This window comes from Tursiops truncatus, chromosome X (assembly GCF_011762595.2).
Source record: "Tursiops truncatus isolate mTurTru1 chromosome X, mTurTru1.mat.Y, whole genome shotgun sequence".
In the NCBI taxonomy this organism is placed as follows: domain Eukaryota; kingdom Metazoa; phylum Chordata; class Mammalia; order Artiodactyla; family Delphinidae; genus Tursiops; species Tursiops truncatus.
This window is the reverse complement of record NC_047055.1, coordinates 115,178,443-115,193,398: the sequence shown is the minus strand read 5'-3', so window position 1 is coordinate 115,193,398 and position 14,956 is coordinate 115,178,443. Positions and strand designations below refer to the sequence as shown.

General features: G+C 40.7%; 1 protein-coding gene across 5 annotated transcripts in view; it reads left to right on the top strand.

Moving 5' to 3' along the window:
- Positions 1 to 14,956, top strand: part of REPS2 (RALBP1 associated Eps domain containing 2) — a 232,492-nt gene that overhangs the window by 164,335 nt on the left and 53,201 nt on the right. For all 5 annotated transcript variants that reach the window (XM_019925644.3, XM_019925643.3, XM_019925646.3 and 2 more), the window contains one exon: positions 5,731 to 5,792. In XM_019925644.3, coding sequence (XP_019781203.1) covers positions 5,731 to 5,792 — 62 coding nt within the window. The remainder of the gene's footprint in view (positions 1 to 5,730; positions 5,793 to 14,956) is intronic.

The following is a 14,956-nucleotide window of genomic DNA, read 5'->3' as shown; positions in this document are numbered from 1 at the left end:
TTTTATTCTTTTTCTTGCAGTGGTTAATGGGAGTGTTTCCTTAATTTCTCTTTCAGATTTTTCATCACTAGTATATAGGAATGCAAGAGATTTCTGTGCATTAATTTTGTATCCTGCTACTTTACCAAATTCATTGATTAGCTCTAGTAGTTTTCTGTTAGCATCTTTAGGATTCTCTGTTTATAAGTATCATGTCATCTGCAGACAGTGACAGTTTTACTTCTTCTTTTCCGATGTGGATTCCTTTTATTTCTTTTTCTTCTCTGATTGCTGTGGCTAAAACTTCCAAAACTATGTTGAATGACAGTGGTGACAGTGGGCAACCTTGTCTTGTTCCTGATCTTAGTGGAAATGGTTTCAGTTTCTCACCATTGAGAATTTTGTTGGCTGTGGGTTTGTCGTATATGGCCTTTATTTTTTATTTTTTTGCGGTATGTGGGCCTCTCACTGTTGTGGCCTCTCCCGTTGTGGAGCACAGGCTCCAGACGCACAGGATCAGCGGCCATGGCTCACGGGCCCAGCCGCTCTGCGGCATGTGGGATCTTCCCGGACCGGGGCACGAACCTGTGTCCCCCACGTCGGCAGGTGGACCCTTAAACTACTGCACCACCAGGGAAGCCCTGGCCTTTATTATGTTGAGGTAAGTTCCCTCTATGCCTACTTTCTGGAGCATTTTTTTCATAAATGGGTGTTTTTTTTTTTTTTTTTTGTACGCGGGCCTCTCACCGTTGTGGCCTCTCCCGTTGCGGAGCACAGGCTCCGGACGCGCAGGCTCAGTGGCCATGGCTCACGGGCTCAGCTGCTTCGCGGCATGTGGGATCTTCACGGACCGAGGCATGAACCTGTGTTCCCTGCACCGGCAGGCGGACTCTCAACGACTGTGCCACCAGGGAAGCCCATGGGTGTTGAATTTTGTCAAAAGTTTTTTCTGCGTCTCCTGAGATGATCATATGGTTTTTATCCTTCAGTTTGTTAATATGGTGTATCATTGATTGATTTGCGTATATTGAAAAATCCTTGCGTTCCTGGGATATACCCCACTGGATCATGGTGTATGATCCTTCCCCACTGGATCTTGGTGTATGATCCTTTTAATGTGTTGTTGGATTCTGTTTGCTAGTATTTTGTTGAGGATTTTTGCATCTATGTTCATCACTGATATTGGCTTGTAGTTTTTTTTTTTTTTTTTGCGGTACACGGGCCTCTCACTGTCGTGGCCTCTCCCGTTGCAGAGCACAGGCTCCTGACACGCAGGCTCAGGGGCCATGGCTCACGGGCCCAGCCACTCCGCGGCATGTGGGATCCTCCGGGACCAGGGAACAAACCCGTGTCCCCTGCATCGGCAGGCGGACTCCCAACCACTGCGCCACCAGGGAAGCCCTGGCTTGTAGTTTTCTTCTTTGTGACATCTTTGTCTGGTTTTGGTATCAGGGTGATGGTGGCCTCGTAGAATGAGTTTGGGGTTTTTCCTCCCTCTGCTATATTTTGGAAGAGTTTGAGAAGGATAGGTATGAGCTCTTCTCTAAACGTTTGGTAGAATTCGCCTGTGAAGCCATCTGGTCCTGGGCTTTTGTTTGCTGGAAGATTTTTAATCACAGTTTCAACTTCAGTGATTGTGATTAGTCTGTTTATATTTTCTATTTCTTCCTGGTTCAGTCTTGGAAGATTGTGCTTTTCTAAGAATGTGTCCATTTCTTCCTCGTTGTCCTTTTTATTGGCATATTGTTGCTTGTAGTAATCTCTCATGATCCTTTGTATTTTTGCAGTGTCAGTTGTTACTTCTCCTTTTTCATTTCTAATTCTGTTGATTTGAGTCTTCTCCCTTTTTGTCTTGATGAGTCTGGCTAATGGCTTATGAATTTTGTTTATCTTCTCAAAGAACCAGCTTTTAGTTTTATTGATCTTTGCTATTGTTTTCTTCATTTTTTCATTTATTTCTGATCTGATCTTTATGACTTCTTTCCTTCTGCTAACTTTGGGGTTTTTTGTTCTTCTTTCTCTAATTGTTTTAGGTGTAAGGTTAGGTTGTTTATTTGAGATTTTTCTTGTGTCTTGAGATAGGATTGTATTGCTCGAAACTTCCCTCTTAGAACTGCTTTTGTTGCATCCCATAGGTTTTGGGTCGTCATGTTATCATTGTCATTTGTTTCTAGGTTTATTGTTTAGCCTCCATGTGTTTGTGTTTTTTACAGATTTTTTCCTGTAATTGATATCTAGTCTCATAGCGTTGTGGTCTGAAAAGATACTTGATAGGATTTCAGTTTTCTTAAATTGACCAAGGCTTGATTTGTGACCCAAGGTATGATCTATCCTGGAGAATGTTCCATGAGCACTTGAGAAGAAAGTGTATTCTGTTGTTTTGGGATGGATTGTCCTATAAATATCCATTAAGTCCATCTTGTTTAATGTATCATTTAAAGCTTGTGTTGCCGTGTTTATTTTCATTTTGCATGATCTGTCCATTGGTGAAAGTGGGGTGTTAAAGTCCCCTGTTATGATTGTGTTACTGTGTATTTCCCCGTTTATGGCTGTTAGCATTTGCTTTGTGTATTGAGGTGCTCCTATGTTGCGTGCATGAATATTTACAATTGTTATATCTTCTCCTTGGATTGATCCCTTGATCATTATGCAGTGTCCTTCCTTGTCTCTTGTAACATTCTTTATTTTAAAGTCTATTTCATCTGATATGAGTATTGCTACTCCAGCTTTCTTTTGATTTCCGTTTGCATGGAATATCTTTTTCCATCCCCTCACTTTCAGTCTGTATGTGTCCCAAGGTCTGAAGTGGGTCTCTTGTAGACAGCATATACATGGGTCTTGTTTTTGTATGCATTCAGCCAGTCTTTTGGTTGGAGCATTTAATCCTTTTACATTTAAGGTAATTATCGATATGTATGTTCCTATTCCCATTTTCTTAATTGTTTTGGGCTTGTTATTGTAGGTCTTTTCCTTCTCTTGTGCTTCCTGCCTTGAGAAGTTCCTTTAGCATTTGTTGTAAAGCTGGTTTGGTGGTGCTGAATTCTCTTAGCTTTTGCTTGTCTGTAAAGGTTTTAATTTCTCCATGGAATCTGAATGAGAACCTTGCTGGGTAGAGTAATCTTGGTTGTAGTTTTTTCCCTTTCATCACTTTAAATATGTCCTGCCAGTCCCTTCTGGCTTGCAGAGTTTCTGCTGAAAGATCAGCTGTTAACCTTATGGGGATTCCCTTGTATTTTATTTGTTGTTTTTCCCTTGCTGTTTTTAATATTTTTTCTTTGTACTTAATTTAAAAAAATGTATTTATTTATTTATTTTTGGCTCTCTTGGGTCCTCGTTGCTGTGTGCGCGTTTCCTCTAGTTGTAGTGAGCGGGGGCTGCTCTTCTTTGCGGTGCATGGGATTCTCATTGTCGTGGCTTCTCATTTTGCAGAGCATGGGCTCTAGGCACACAGTCTTCAGTAGTTGTGCATGGGCTTATTTGCTCCACGGCATGTGGGATCTTCCCGGGCCAGGGCTCGAACCCGTGTTCCTTGCATTGGCAGGCAGATTCTTAACCACTGTGCCACCCGGGGAGCCCATGTATTTAATTTTTGATAGTTTGATTAGTATGTGTGTTGGCATGTTTCCTCTTGGATTTATCCTGTATGGGACTGTCTGTGCTTCCTGGATTTGATTGGCCATTTCCTTTCCCATATTAGGGAAGTTTTCAACTATAATCTCTTCAAATATTTTCTCAGTCCCTTTCCTTTTCTCTTCTTCTTCTGGCACCCCTATAATTCGAATGTTGGTGCATTTAATGTTGCCCCAGGGGTCTGTGAGACTCTCCTCAATTCTTTTCATGTTTTTTTCTTTATTCTGGTCTGTGGTAGTTTTTTCCACTATTTTATCTTCCAGGTCACTTATCCGTTCTTCTGCCTCAGTTATTCTGTTTTTGATTCCTTCTAGAGAATTTTTAATTTCATTTATTGTGTTGTTCATCATTGTTTGTTTGCTCTTTAGTTCTTCTAGGTTCTTGTTAAATGTTTCTTATATTTTCTCCATTCTGCTTCCAAGATTTTGCATCATCTTTACTGTCATTCCTCTGAATTCTTTTTCAGGTAGACTGCCTATTTCCTGTTCATTTGTTTGGTCTGATGGGTGTTTACCTTGCTCTTTCTTCTGCTGTGTGTTTCTCTGTTTTCTCATTTTGCTTAACTTTCTGTGTTTGGGGTCTCCTTTTCGCAGTCTGCAGGTTCGTACTTCCTGTTGTTTTTGATGTCTGCCCCCAGTGGTTGAGGTTGGTTCTGTGGGTTGTGTAGGCTTGCTGGTGGAGGGGGCTAGTGCCTGTGTTCTGGTGGGTGAGGCTGGATCTTGTCTTTCTGGTGGGCAGGGCTGCATCCGGTGGTGTGTTTTGGTGTGTCTGTGAACTTAGTATGATTTTAGGCAGCCTCTCTGCTGATGGGTGGGGCTGTGTTCCTGTCTTGCTAGTTGTTTGGCATGCGGCGTCCAGCACTGGAGCTTGCTGGCCATTGGGTGGAGCTGGGTCTTAGTGTTGAGACGAAGATCTCTGGGAGAGCTCTTGCTGATTGATATTACATGGGGCTGAGAGGTCTGGTGGACCAGTGTCCTGAACTCGGCTCTGCTACCTGGGAGCGTCAAGCCTCACAGCAGGCTGGAGCACCAAGACCATGTCAGCCACATGGTGGATGGTCTAAGGAGCCCTGCCTGGGCACCTGGAGTGTAGTGGGTGTGCGGTGAACCGCAGCCCAAGATCTACGTGCCCAGTGGAATCGCAATCTGCCAAGGAAACACAGAGCTGAGTTCCTGTCCTGGCAGCAGGAGAAAGGGTATGAATTATTTTTAAGGCATAGAAAGTTGTTTAAATATTAGGCCACATATTACAGATTTGGAAATAAACTGCATATAGTTATATAGAGCATGGTGTGCTTTTCTAAGGAGTTTGTAAAGAATGTGGTTTAACTTGGCCAGTGTGTGATGATAAACTTATTTCTTGCGTGTGATCATGGGCCTTATTTATAATTCGATAGCAGATGTTTGTTTTCATTGTTAAATTACAACTCAGACATTCTTGGCTTAACTCCAGCTTTCTCTGCATCTCACAAAAATTTTTTAAAAGGTTAGAATGAAACTTTCTTTCAGAAGATGCTTCAAATGGGGCCAGATTTTTTTAGAAACAGATTTAATTATCTCTGATAATAAGGATCAGAGGGCGAAAAGGAAATTGAGATCTTTGAAGAATCCCTAAATATCATTTTAGTCCATCATTTGCAGCCTCTCCTACTGCTCTCAGACCCACTCACAGGGCAGCAGTGCTGCCTTGTTGGGATTCTGGATTTCTGGCTCCCAACTCAAGCTAATGAGCAGTGTAATGGCTGAGAGCTTGGGAGAAATAGGAGAGGAGTCAAAGGGCCTAGAGTATTTGAAACTAAATAATTAACATCAGATTAATTGGGGATTGACTGTCCTTCCCGTGCTGGGTTCCAGTCTTTTGATCAAAGAGTGTCATTTCCTTACTGTTTTACACTGTCTTAATCACAACAGCCTATATAGATATTTGGATTTTGGATAGGAGGAAAATGAAAAAGGGATTGGAAATAGCATGTACTCATTTTTTTTTTAAGGAAAAAAAAGCCCTCAGATAGATTTTAAAAATTTAAAATTGTTAAATGCGATAGCTCTTCCCAGTGAACAAGTGGAAGAGTGCTGTGTGTTGTTTTCGGTGGTCCTTAACAGTGTGTATTTTTCTTTTCAGCTTCTAAGTCAGGATTGTTACCTCCACCACCCGCACTTCCTCCGAGACCTTGTCCATCGCAGGTAGGAGACGACGTTGGTTTCTGAGAACTGTCAGTAGGCAGTTGTCCTCCCACTGTGGTTCCTTTGCGAGGGTTGATCACCACAGAACTGGCTGGTCAGGTTCCCAAGATGATGTCTGGACTGGACCGGGAGAGCAGAGTGGGGTTGAATTTCTTCCTATCCAGCCAGCCCCCAGCCTCATGTGGAAAGGGGACAGTTTCCTCAATAAGCAACCAAGCAAATGTGTGAAACAGTTCAGTCTTGGCTGTAGAGGGTTGCATGTGGTCTTCATTACAGAGAGAGGAGCAGAAGGGGTGCCTTTCCGATTGGTGCTGGGGAACGTGGCTTTTCTGTGTAGTATGTGCAGTCTGAGTGCCTATATTTTCCTCAGTGTTTTAGGAGCTGTGTTAATTCTGCATAAACTAAAAATAAATGGTCCTCAGCATGGAGTTAGCGCGCCCACAGTGCTTTTTTTAGGATGGTATTTTCCTTCGGGACAAAAAGCTGAATCAGCAGCGTTGGGAGACTGTATCACCCGAATCTGTTTCACCTGTGAATCAATTCCGCCTTGTTGACGTGTGCTACTATGGCCTTTTACATGAACACTCTTTGTAGAGTTGAAAATGAGAAGCAAAACAGCAAATCCGTGGAGTGTGGTAAAGAGTGCTACAGATCCTTCCTTTCATTAATTGCTCCTGAAGAAACTATCTTTAAAGACTCTCTCTGACTTTGGGCAGGAAATGTTGAGAAATTTCTCTATAAAGCGACCCAGTTTCTACCTCATTGCTCTGGGTAGTTCAGAGCATACGTTTCCATATGGTGCATCTCAGGACTCGCTGAGTCACTGAAACCACTTTAAACATTGGCTTGTCCTTCTTTTAGAGAATTAGGTGGTCTTTAGTGTCCACTCAACCTCGAGATGCAAATACCATGAGACATGGGCTTCCTCCTTCAGTTTGAAGGGTAATTAAACCCCTCTTCCTCCTGACCCACATATAAATAAGTGAGAACCGTTTTTTCAATATTCCAGTGTTAGCTTTACGAGAGGTTAATTAACCAGTCAACAAGTGTTTATTGAGTCCCTGCTATTTACTACTGCCAAGCTTTAGTTCCATCCTTGCCCTTCCTTGCCTGTGATTTCTACTCATTTAAATTATTAGCTGTGTTTACTGAGCATCTATAGTAGAGCACGCATTTGTGCTAAGTGCTTTCAATGCATTATTTAATCTTCACAAAAACCCTATGAAGTGTAGGTATAAATATTAACCTTAAAAAAAAACCCAAAAAAAACAGATGAAGAAGTTGAAGCATACAGGGGTTAAGCAAGTTACCCAAGGTGACATAGCTAGTAAACAGTAGAGCCAAGGTCCATCTCCTGAAGCTTCCACCCCCTTCCCATTGTTGGAGTCAAAGTATCCGTGTGTACAGGAAGACAGGGCTCCATTGCGCTGGCAGTTGAGGCTTTCACCATGTCCCCCAGGAGGACCTAGATGAGCTGATGCTCCTGATTTACACCAACAGCAAGCCTGTCACAGCAACATTAGTGGGCGTTCCGGAGGTGCTTATCTACCAGCTGCTGGTTTCAGACCAGGACTTGGGAGCCACCTGGATGAATGCTTGGAACACTTGTCTGAAAGGGCTTTTGTGACCAACTTCCTTATGTTTCTCCTGCTGCACAAGTGACAGTAGTTAGTTCCCGGTTGTGAACCGTGCTGCCGCTATCAGCAGTCCTCATCTGAGCTGCTCTAGGTGGGCTTCCTGCCTGCTCTGGGGCTTGGTGACTGAGGAGCTGGTGGGGACCTGGGAATTCTGAAGTCAACTGTTAACGAAAGAGACTGCCTGTTTGTCTATCAGATTTCCCATCACAATGTATAAACAGTGAGCCTAGCACTCCGCCCAAGCCTCCAGCTCAGCTGCCTAACTATGGAGTTTTCAGACTATAGAAACAGGTGTGTACGAAAGCAGGCAGAAGAGCCCTCCACCACTTCGCTCCCCTACACTCCCCTCCTCGCCCACTGTACGTGGGACACACACGGTCAACAGAGGAAGTCCTGGCTGATCCACACATGGTGGTGTTTAGTCTTTGTGCCGTGTCAAATTCCTACTGTTGGCCCCAGGAGAAAGTCACCTAACCATCTGTATGGAGCACCTATATGTTTCAGTCTTTCCCAAACTACTTGTGATGAAGCCTTCTCCTGGGAGATATTAATAGGGCTGTGTGGTAAGACAGATTTGCTGCCTCTGTACCTGCTCTGGGAGATTTGCAGTGCACGCCAGCTCATTAAGGGCTTTGAAGTCTTACAGTAAAGCAACCTGGTCAATTTTTTTTTTTTTTTTTTTTTTTTTGTGGTACGCGGGCCTCTCACTATTGTGGCCTCTCCCGTTGCGGAGCACAGGCTCTGGACGCGCAGGCTCAGCGGCCATGGCTCACGGGCCCAGCCGCTCCACGGCACGTGGGATCTTCCCGGACCGGGGCACGAACCCGTGTCCCCTGCATCGGCAGGCGGACTCTCAACCACTGTGCCACCAGGGAAGCCCCAACCTGCTCAATTTTGTTAAAGCTGGCAGCTTTCTAGCTTGTGACCATTCATCCCTTTATTTATAAAATACTGTTAATATCCTGAGGGCGTAGCACATGATTATACACCAGCCTTAAGGTATTGGTAAGAACATTTCCAAACATCTTTAATCTGTCACCTCATCTATATATTATGTGATTAAAGTTAAATTTTTATATCTTATGCCAATAGGTTTCCCTAGAAGAGGTGAAAATGAAAAAGAAAGTTTACCACACATTAGCTTGGGATTTCAAATTGTTGTGTTTTAGGTTTGTTGTGTTTTCTTCGTTGCTTCCTCATGAGAGAGGAAGAAGGAACAGAAAAGCAACAAATTTTATTTATAGAGAACTTAAATACTCTGAGTTATTCTTTTGCTATGTTAAAATTTTTTTGACTGTTCTTTGGTATATATGGACAATCAAGGTGACTTTGGAAAAAAATATATATATACTTAACTACAGAGACTTCTTTTGTAGGGCTTAAACTGTAGTACTTAGGGGAGAAACCAGGAAGCCTGGTATAGTTAAAATCATTGTATTTATTAGTAGCTTTGAGAAGAGATTAAGATTAAAAGTTTTTGGATTTAACATTTTCATATTATATAACTTGATAAACGGGCAAGACTAGATTATAATAAAGAAAACATTTTATTCCCCCAAGAGGAACACTATTTAAAAAACTATGTGGCCAATCAGTAATGCACTATCAGTTTTTAAGTATGTAAGAGAGTTTGTACAGTTGCAGATATGTGCACAAAGATATATATATATATATATATATATATATATATATATGTTTATATATATATACAGATAGATAGATAGATACATACATACATACATACACCAAAAGTCTGTCTCTAATTTTATCAAGTGAGAGATGAGATTTAGGTTTTCAGCATAAAATGCAGCCTCACTGGCCCTTACTTAGACCAGGCACCTCCATGGTATGAACATCTGGATTAAGTTATACAAATGGGGCCTTGGAGTTAGGAAAAGGAATAAATTCAAAGAAACTGATCTTATTTTTCATGCTATATAGGTAAGATCAAGAAGGACCAAGTGAGCATATAAAGAATCAAATGTTTTGGTCCCACGTTTTCCTGTGGACAGGCCGGAGAGCAGGGTGTAGTATTTTGGCTCAGGCTAGAGGCCAGAGGTGACACTTTTTTTTTAAAAGACTGATTCATAGTGTAAATGATTAAAAAGCAATTAGAGGTAACTGTTTCATATGGAGCAGTGTTAAAATGAGAGTTAGTTAAACTTATTAGCTCATTGTGTGCATATGAACTGAGTAAAATGCCATTCACAGGGTTGGTGCTTGTCCTGTAGGTCTGTTTTCTGCTCGGGGCCTGTGTGGTACTTCAATAGCCAAATCCCTTTAATAGTGTTGATCTCGGGCCAGATTTCTTGTAGCAATTGTGATAGAGCCACAGCTTCAGTGTAGTTATCTTTAATAAAGAGGAGATTTTTTTTTTGGTCCAAAGGATAATATTTTCAGTTTTGTGTTAGCACCACATTTGATGAATTGCAGCTCCCTATAGACTCATGTGCTCTGAATTTTCCTACTTATACCACTAATTTCTCACTTTATAACGGCAAGTGCTCTTCGCGAGCAATGCAGTGAGCACTACAATAGCATTGTGGGATGAAAGTCCTATGAAGGAAGCATTTTAGCAATACTTCTAAGCTCAGAGAGACCAAGAGGGCTTCATGCAAGGGCCAAGGTTACCAGTGAAATGAGTTTTACAGAATCAAGAGAACTTTTCTTTTTAATGGCTGAGGGGTTCAGAACATTACTGTAGAGAAAAAGCAAATGCAAAGAAACAGGTGTACAAGAGGTCCCTGTGTGTTGGAGGAACTGCCCGCAATTTGGAAAGCTAGGAGGTTTTAGACGAGAGAGATTTCATGTTCGGAGGTGGCAGTGAAGAGCAGCCAGCCTGCTCACTTTAGTCCCGGTGGTGCCAGAGCTGTGGGAGAGGAAAGGCCCCCGATGAGAGAGTTCCGTCTGGGGAGCAGCTGCTGAGGGGACAGCACAGGGTGTCACTCAGCACAGCAGCGCTCACCCTTGCGGACACCAGCATCGTTTGGGGGAGCTTGCAACCTACTGAGGAGTTTGTAGAAGCTCCCCAGGTGATTCTGAAGTGCAGTCAGGATTGAGAGGCACTGGATTAAGGTGAGAGGAAGGAATGTTCAAAGAAGAAGTTGAGAATATAGGGGATCTGTTGATGCTCCACCGCGAGTTCTTAAAGGGCACGGTGGGAGGCTTTCTCAAGCTGGGGAGGGCGGGAGACACGAAGTCCGGTTAGGGGATATATCCAGACCCTGTGGGGACAGGGACCCTGATCACAATGAATGTCCTGGGGGTCCCGGGCTTCTGGTGATAACTGATTTCAGCAGGGTCAGGGGGCATGATGGGAAGGTCTTGCTGGAATGACTAGTCGCTGTGTGCCTCCAGTCCTCTGTGTACTGTTGTGAAGGACTAGCCATGAACACAGATGGCCTTGAAAGGACTCCATAGTCCATTCAGCTAATGTGTCATCTGACTTTGCCATCTGGCTAGGATCAGGTCTCTAAGGCTGTACTGAATCCAGTAGGGATATGCTGGGCATGCCGCTTTACTTCAAAGCCAAATTTCTTAGATACAAGTTGATATAAAATACTCTCTTCATTTAATTTGCAAGGGAAGACTGAGGCTCACTTAAACTCAAATGGCAGTTTGTAGGCCCTGAAGTTCTGAAATATTTGATACTCCATGCTTTTTTTAAAAAAAAAAATACATTGTCCTTGTAAATGAGTATCTTTTCATTTCAAGACTGTTTTCCTTAAGTTAATATAGTTGATGATACAAAATAGTAAATTCTCCTGGGAGACGTTTAAGAGTTTTAGAGCTCTCTCTCTCTTTTTTGGCATTACTAGTGATTATGTACGTCTCTTACAGGGTTATGTAATATGTTTTTAAAATGTAAATTTGATTAAAGTATAGCATGCATACTGAATCCATTTTAAATTCATACTAAATCCATTTTCAGGAGAGTAAAATGAAGTATTATCTCACTGGCAATTTTCAAATATCTATAAGAAAACAGCAAGAAACATTCTTGAAATGTAAACAACATAGAAATGTTACTGCTTCTAAAACTTTGTGGCTTTTTTCTTTATTAAATTAGAACCCTGTGGGCGTATATCACATATCATGAGATCTTTTGCTATAATGTGTTCAGATGATGTCATGTAATGTACATTAGTTACTAAATCACCTTAATATATTGGTTATGTAGATGAAGCATATTTGTAAGCTTTCCAAGGTATATACGGCATCCTGATTTTCACTCATCAAAATATAAATTTAGTATATGTCAAGAGGTAGTCTTCTATGTACTTATGTATTAGAAACTCAGTAATTATTTTGAAGAGAATTTACAAACATATATCACCTAAGATGCCATCTTCATTTTCTTCCAAAGTGTTACTCTCTTCTGTCCTACGGTGCATGCTGAAGATTAGCTGAAAATCACAGTATGTTAGTGAGTGTTTCAGTGATTAAGGAAAGAAGATCTAGGTCCAGGATTTATCTTCATCTGCGATGATGAAAGAACGTAATGAAAGCTGTACAGCATTATACAAATGTGTCTGTCCGTGGTCTTATTCTTAGCCTTACTATTATGAAGCTCTATGGCTTTATGGGAAGTAAGCAAATTCATGTGACGGACCTACTGTCTCTTCTAGAAAATGAGAAGATTAGACTAGATAGATCCTTTTAGTGCTTAAAGTTTCTGATCATGTGTTGTATTCCTCGGTCCAAGAAAAATTTTGTTGCAAGTATAGATGAAACATCACAAAACACAATTGAGGACAAGATGGCTTAGACTAATTTCTCCCTGCTCTCCCACTGCTAAGTACAACTAAAAACTCTAGGCATAATATGGCAGAAAGAGGATTTCAAAAGATGTAAAGAGGAAAGCAGGCTGACTAGGGCCTCAGGAGTTGAGGAATAGCATAGTAGTGAGTCCCCTGAGTTTTAACAAATCTTTCATATATCCTGGACTGGGCACTGGAGGAGCCTGCAACCCAGAACCACTGACAGATGCAAACAAAAACATATACTCCCCAGCCAAAGCACTGGGAAGGAGGTAGCTAAGCTGGATATAGACCTTTTTAACAATACTTGCTGTACCCCAGCCAAACACCATGGATGCTCCCCCCTCTGATGTCAGCAGGGACCTACTGGAGAGGCTGGTATTTTGCTCCTCATGTGGTAGCAGTAGACAGCCCAGAGTGGTGCTTTCCTAGTCAGCAAACATGGCTTCAGCAGAGACCAAAGGGGGAATCTAGTCTCTCAACTGTGACTGATGGCAGCAGATCGCCTGGGGAGGCACTTTACACCCCCACAGACAGTGTCACTGGAGACTGAAACATTCCCAGATAAGCAAAACCTCAAGGAATTTGTCATTAGTAGACTTGCCCTGTAAGAAATGCTAAAGGATGTCCTCCAGGCTGAAATGAAAGGATATTAGACAGTGCCTTGAGGCTCTAAAAAGAAATGAAGAAACGTAAAGGTAGCTACATAGGTAAGTATAAAAGCCAGTAGTGTTGCATTGTTAGTTTGTAACTCCTTTGTTTTTCTATATGATTTAAAAGGGAAATGCTTAAAACAATAATTTAAAATCTGTGTTAATGGGCACACATGCATAGAGATGTAATTTGTGACAATAGTAATATAAGGAGGCAGCAGGGCTGTGTAGGAGCAGAGGTTTCTATACTATTGATATGAAGTTGGTATTAATTCAAACTTGTTATAAAGTTAAGATATTAACTAATTCCTAGGGTAACTACTAAGGAAAAAACTAAAAAAAAAATGGAAAAAATGAGAAGGTAATAAAAATGTTACACTAAAAAAAAAAATCAGTTAATCACAAAAGAGGATAGTGATGGAGAAATTGAGAAGAAAACAGGTATAAGACCTGGAAAACAAACAGCAAATGGCAAAAGTAAATCTTTCCTTATTAGTAATTACTTTAAATTATATGGATTAAAATCTCCAATTAAAAGGCAGAGACAGGACTTCCCTGGTGGTCCAGTGGTTAAGACTTCACCTTCCACTGCAGGGGGTGTGGGTTCGATCCCTGGTCAGGGAGCTAAGATCCCACATACCTCATGGCCCAAAACCAAAACATAAAAGACAGAAGCAATATTGTAACAAATTCAATAAAAATACATTAAAAGAAAATATATATATTAAAAAAAGGCAGGGACAGACAGAATGCATTAAAAACTATCCAAATATGTGCTCTCTACAATAGACTTCACTTTAGATCCAGTGATACAAATAGATTGAAAGTGGAAGGATGGAAAAAGATATTACATGCAAATAGTAACCAAAAGAGAGCTGGGGTGGCTATACTAATATCAGACCAAAATAAACTTAAAGACAAAAATTGTTACAGGAGACTTAGAATGACATTATGTGTTGATAAATGAGTCAATCCATTAATGTGATAAAAATTATAAACATATACACACCTAACAACAGAGCACCAAAATATGTGAGGCAAAACCAACAGAACTGAAGGGAATAATAGCCAATTCTACAATAATAGAGACTTTAATATATCACTTTCATTAATGGATTGACAACTAGACAGAAGACCAGTAATGAAATAGATACCTAATAGACGTCTATAGAACACTCTACTCAACAACAGCAGCCTACACATTTTTTCTCAAGTGCACGTGGAACATTCTCCAGGATAGAAAATATGTTAGGCCACAAAACAAATCTCAGTACATTTAAAAAGACTGAAATCATACAAAGTATCTTCTCTGACCACAGTGGAATGAAAGTAGAAATCAGTACCAGAAGTAAAACTGGAAGATTCAGTAATATGTGGAAATTAGATGACATACTCTTAAAAAACCAAGTGGCCTTAAGGGATACACAAAACAACTAGATGTACAAATGCAGAGTTGTTAAAATGCATTTGAAATTAAGAGATGGGCAACTTAAAACAATCATATATTATATGATATTTATAGCATATTTTATATATTGCTATATAAAAACTTCATGGTAACCACAAACCAAAAATCTATAATAGATGTACACACATAAAATAAAAAGGAATCCAAATATAACACTAAATATAGTCATCAAATCACAAGAGAACAAAAGAAGAAAGGAACAAAGAAGACCTAAAAAAACACCAAACAATTAACAAAATAACAATAAGAATATACATGTGAATAATTATCTTAAACGTGAATGGACTAAATGTTCCAATCAAAAGACATAGTGTACCTGATTGGATATAGAAACAAGACCCACGTACATGCTGTCTACAAGATACGCAGTGTAGAGCCAAAGACACACACCGACTGAAAATGAGGGGATGGAAAAAGATATTTCATGCAAATGAAAATGACAAGAAAGCAGGGGTAGTAACACTCATATCAGACAAAGTAGACTTTAAAACAAAGGCTATAAAAAAGACAGAGAAGGCTATTTTATATGACAAAGGGATCAATACAAGAGGAGGATATTATACTTGTTAATATATATGTACCCAATACAGGAGCACCTAAATATATAAAGGAAATATTAACAGACATAAAGAGAGAAACTGACAAT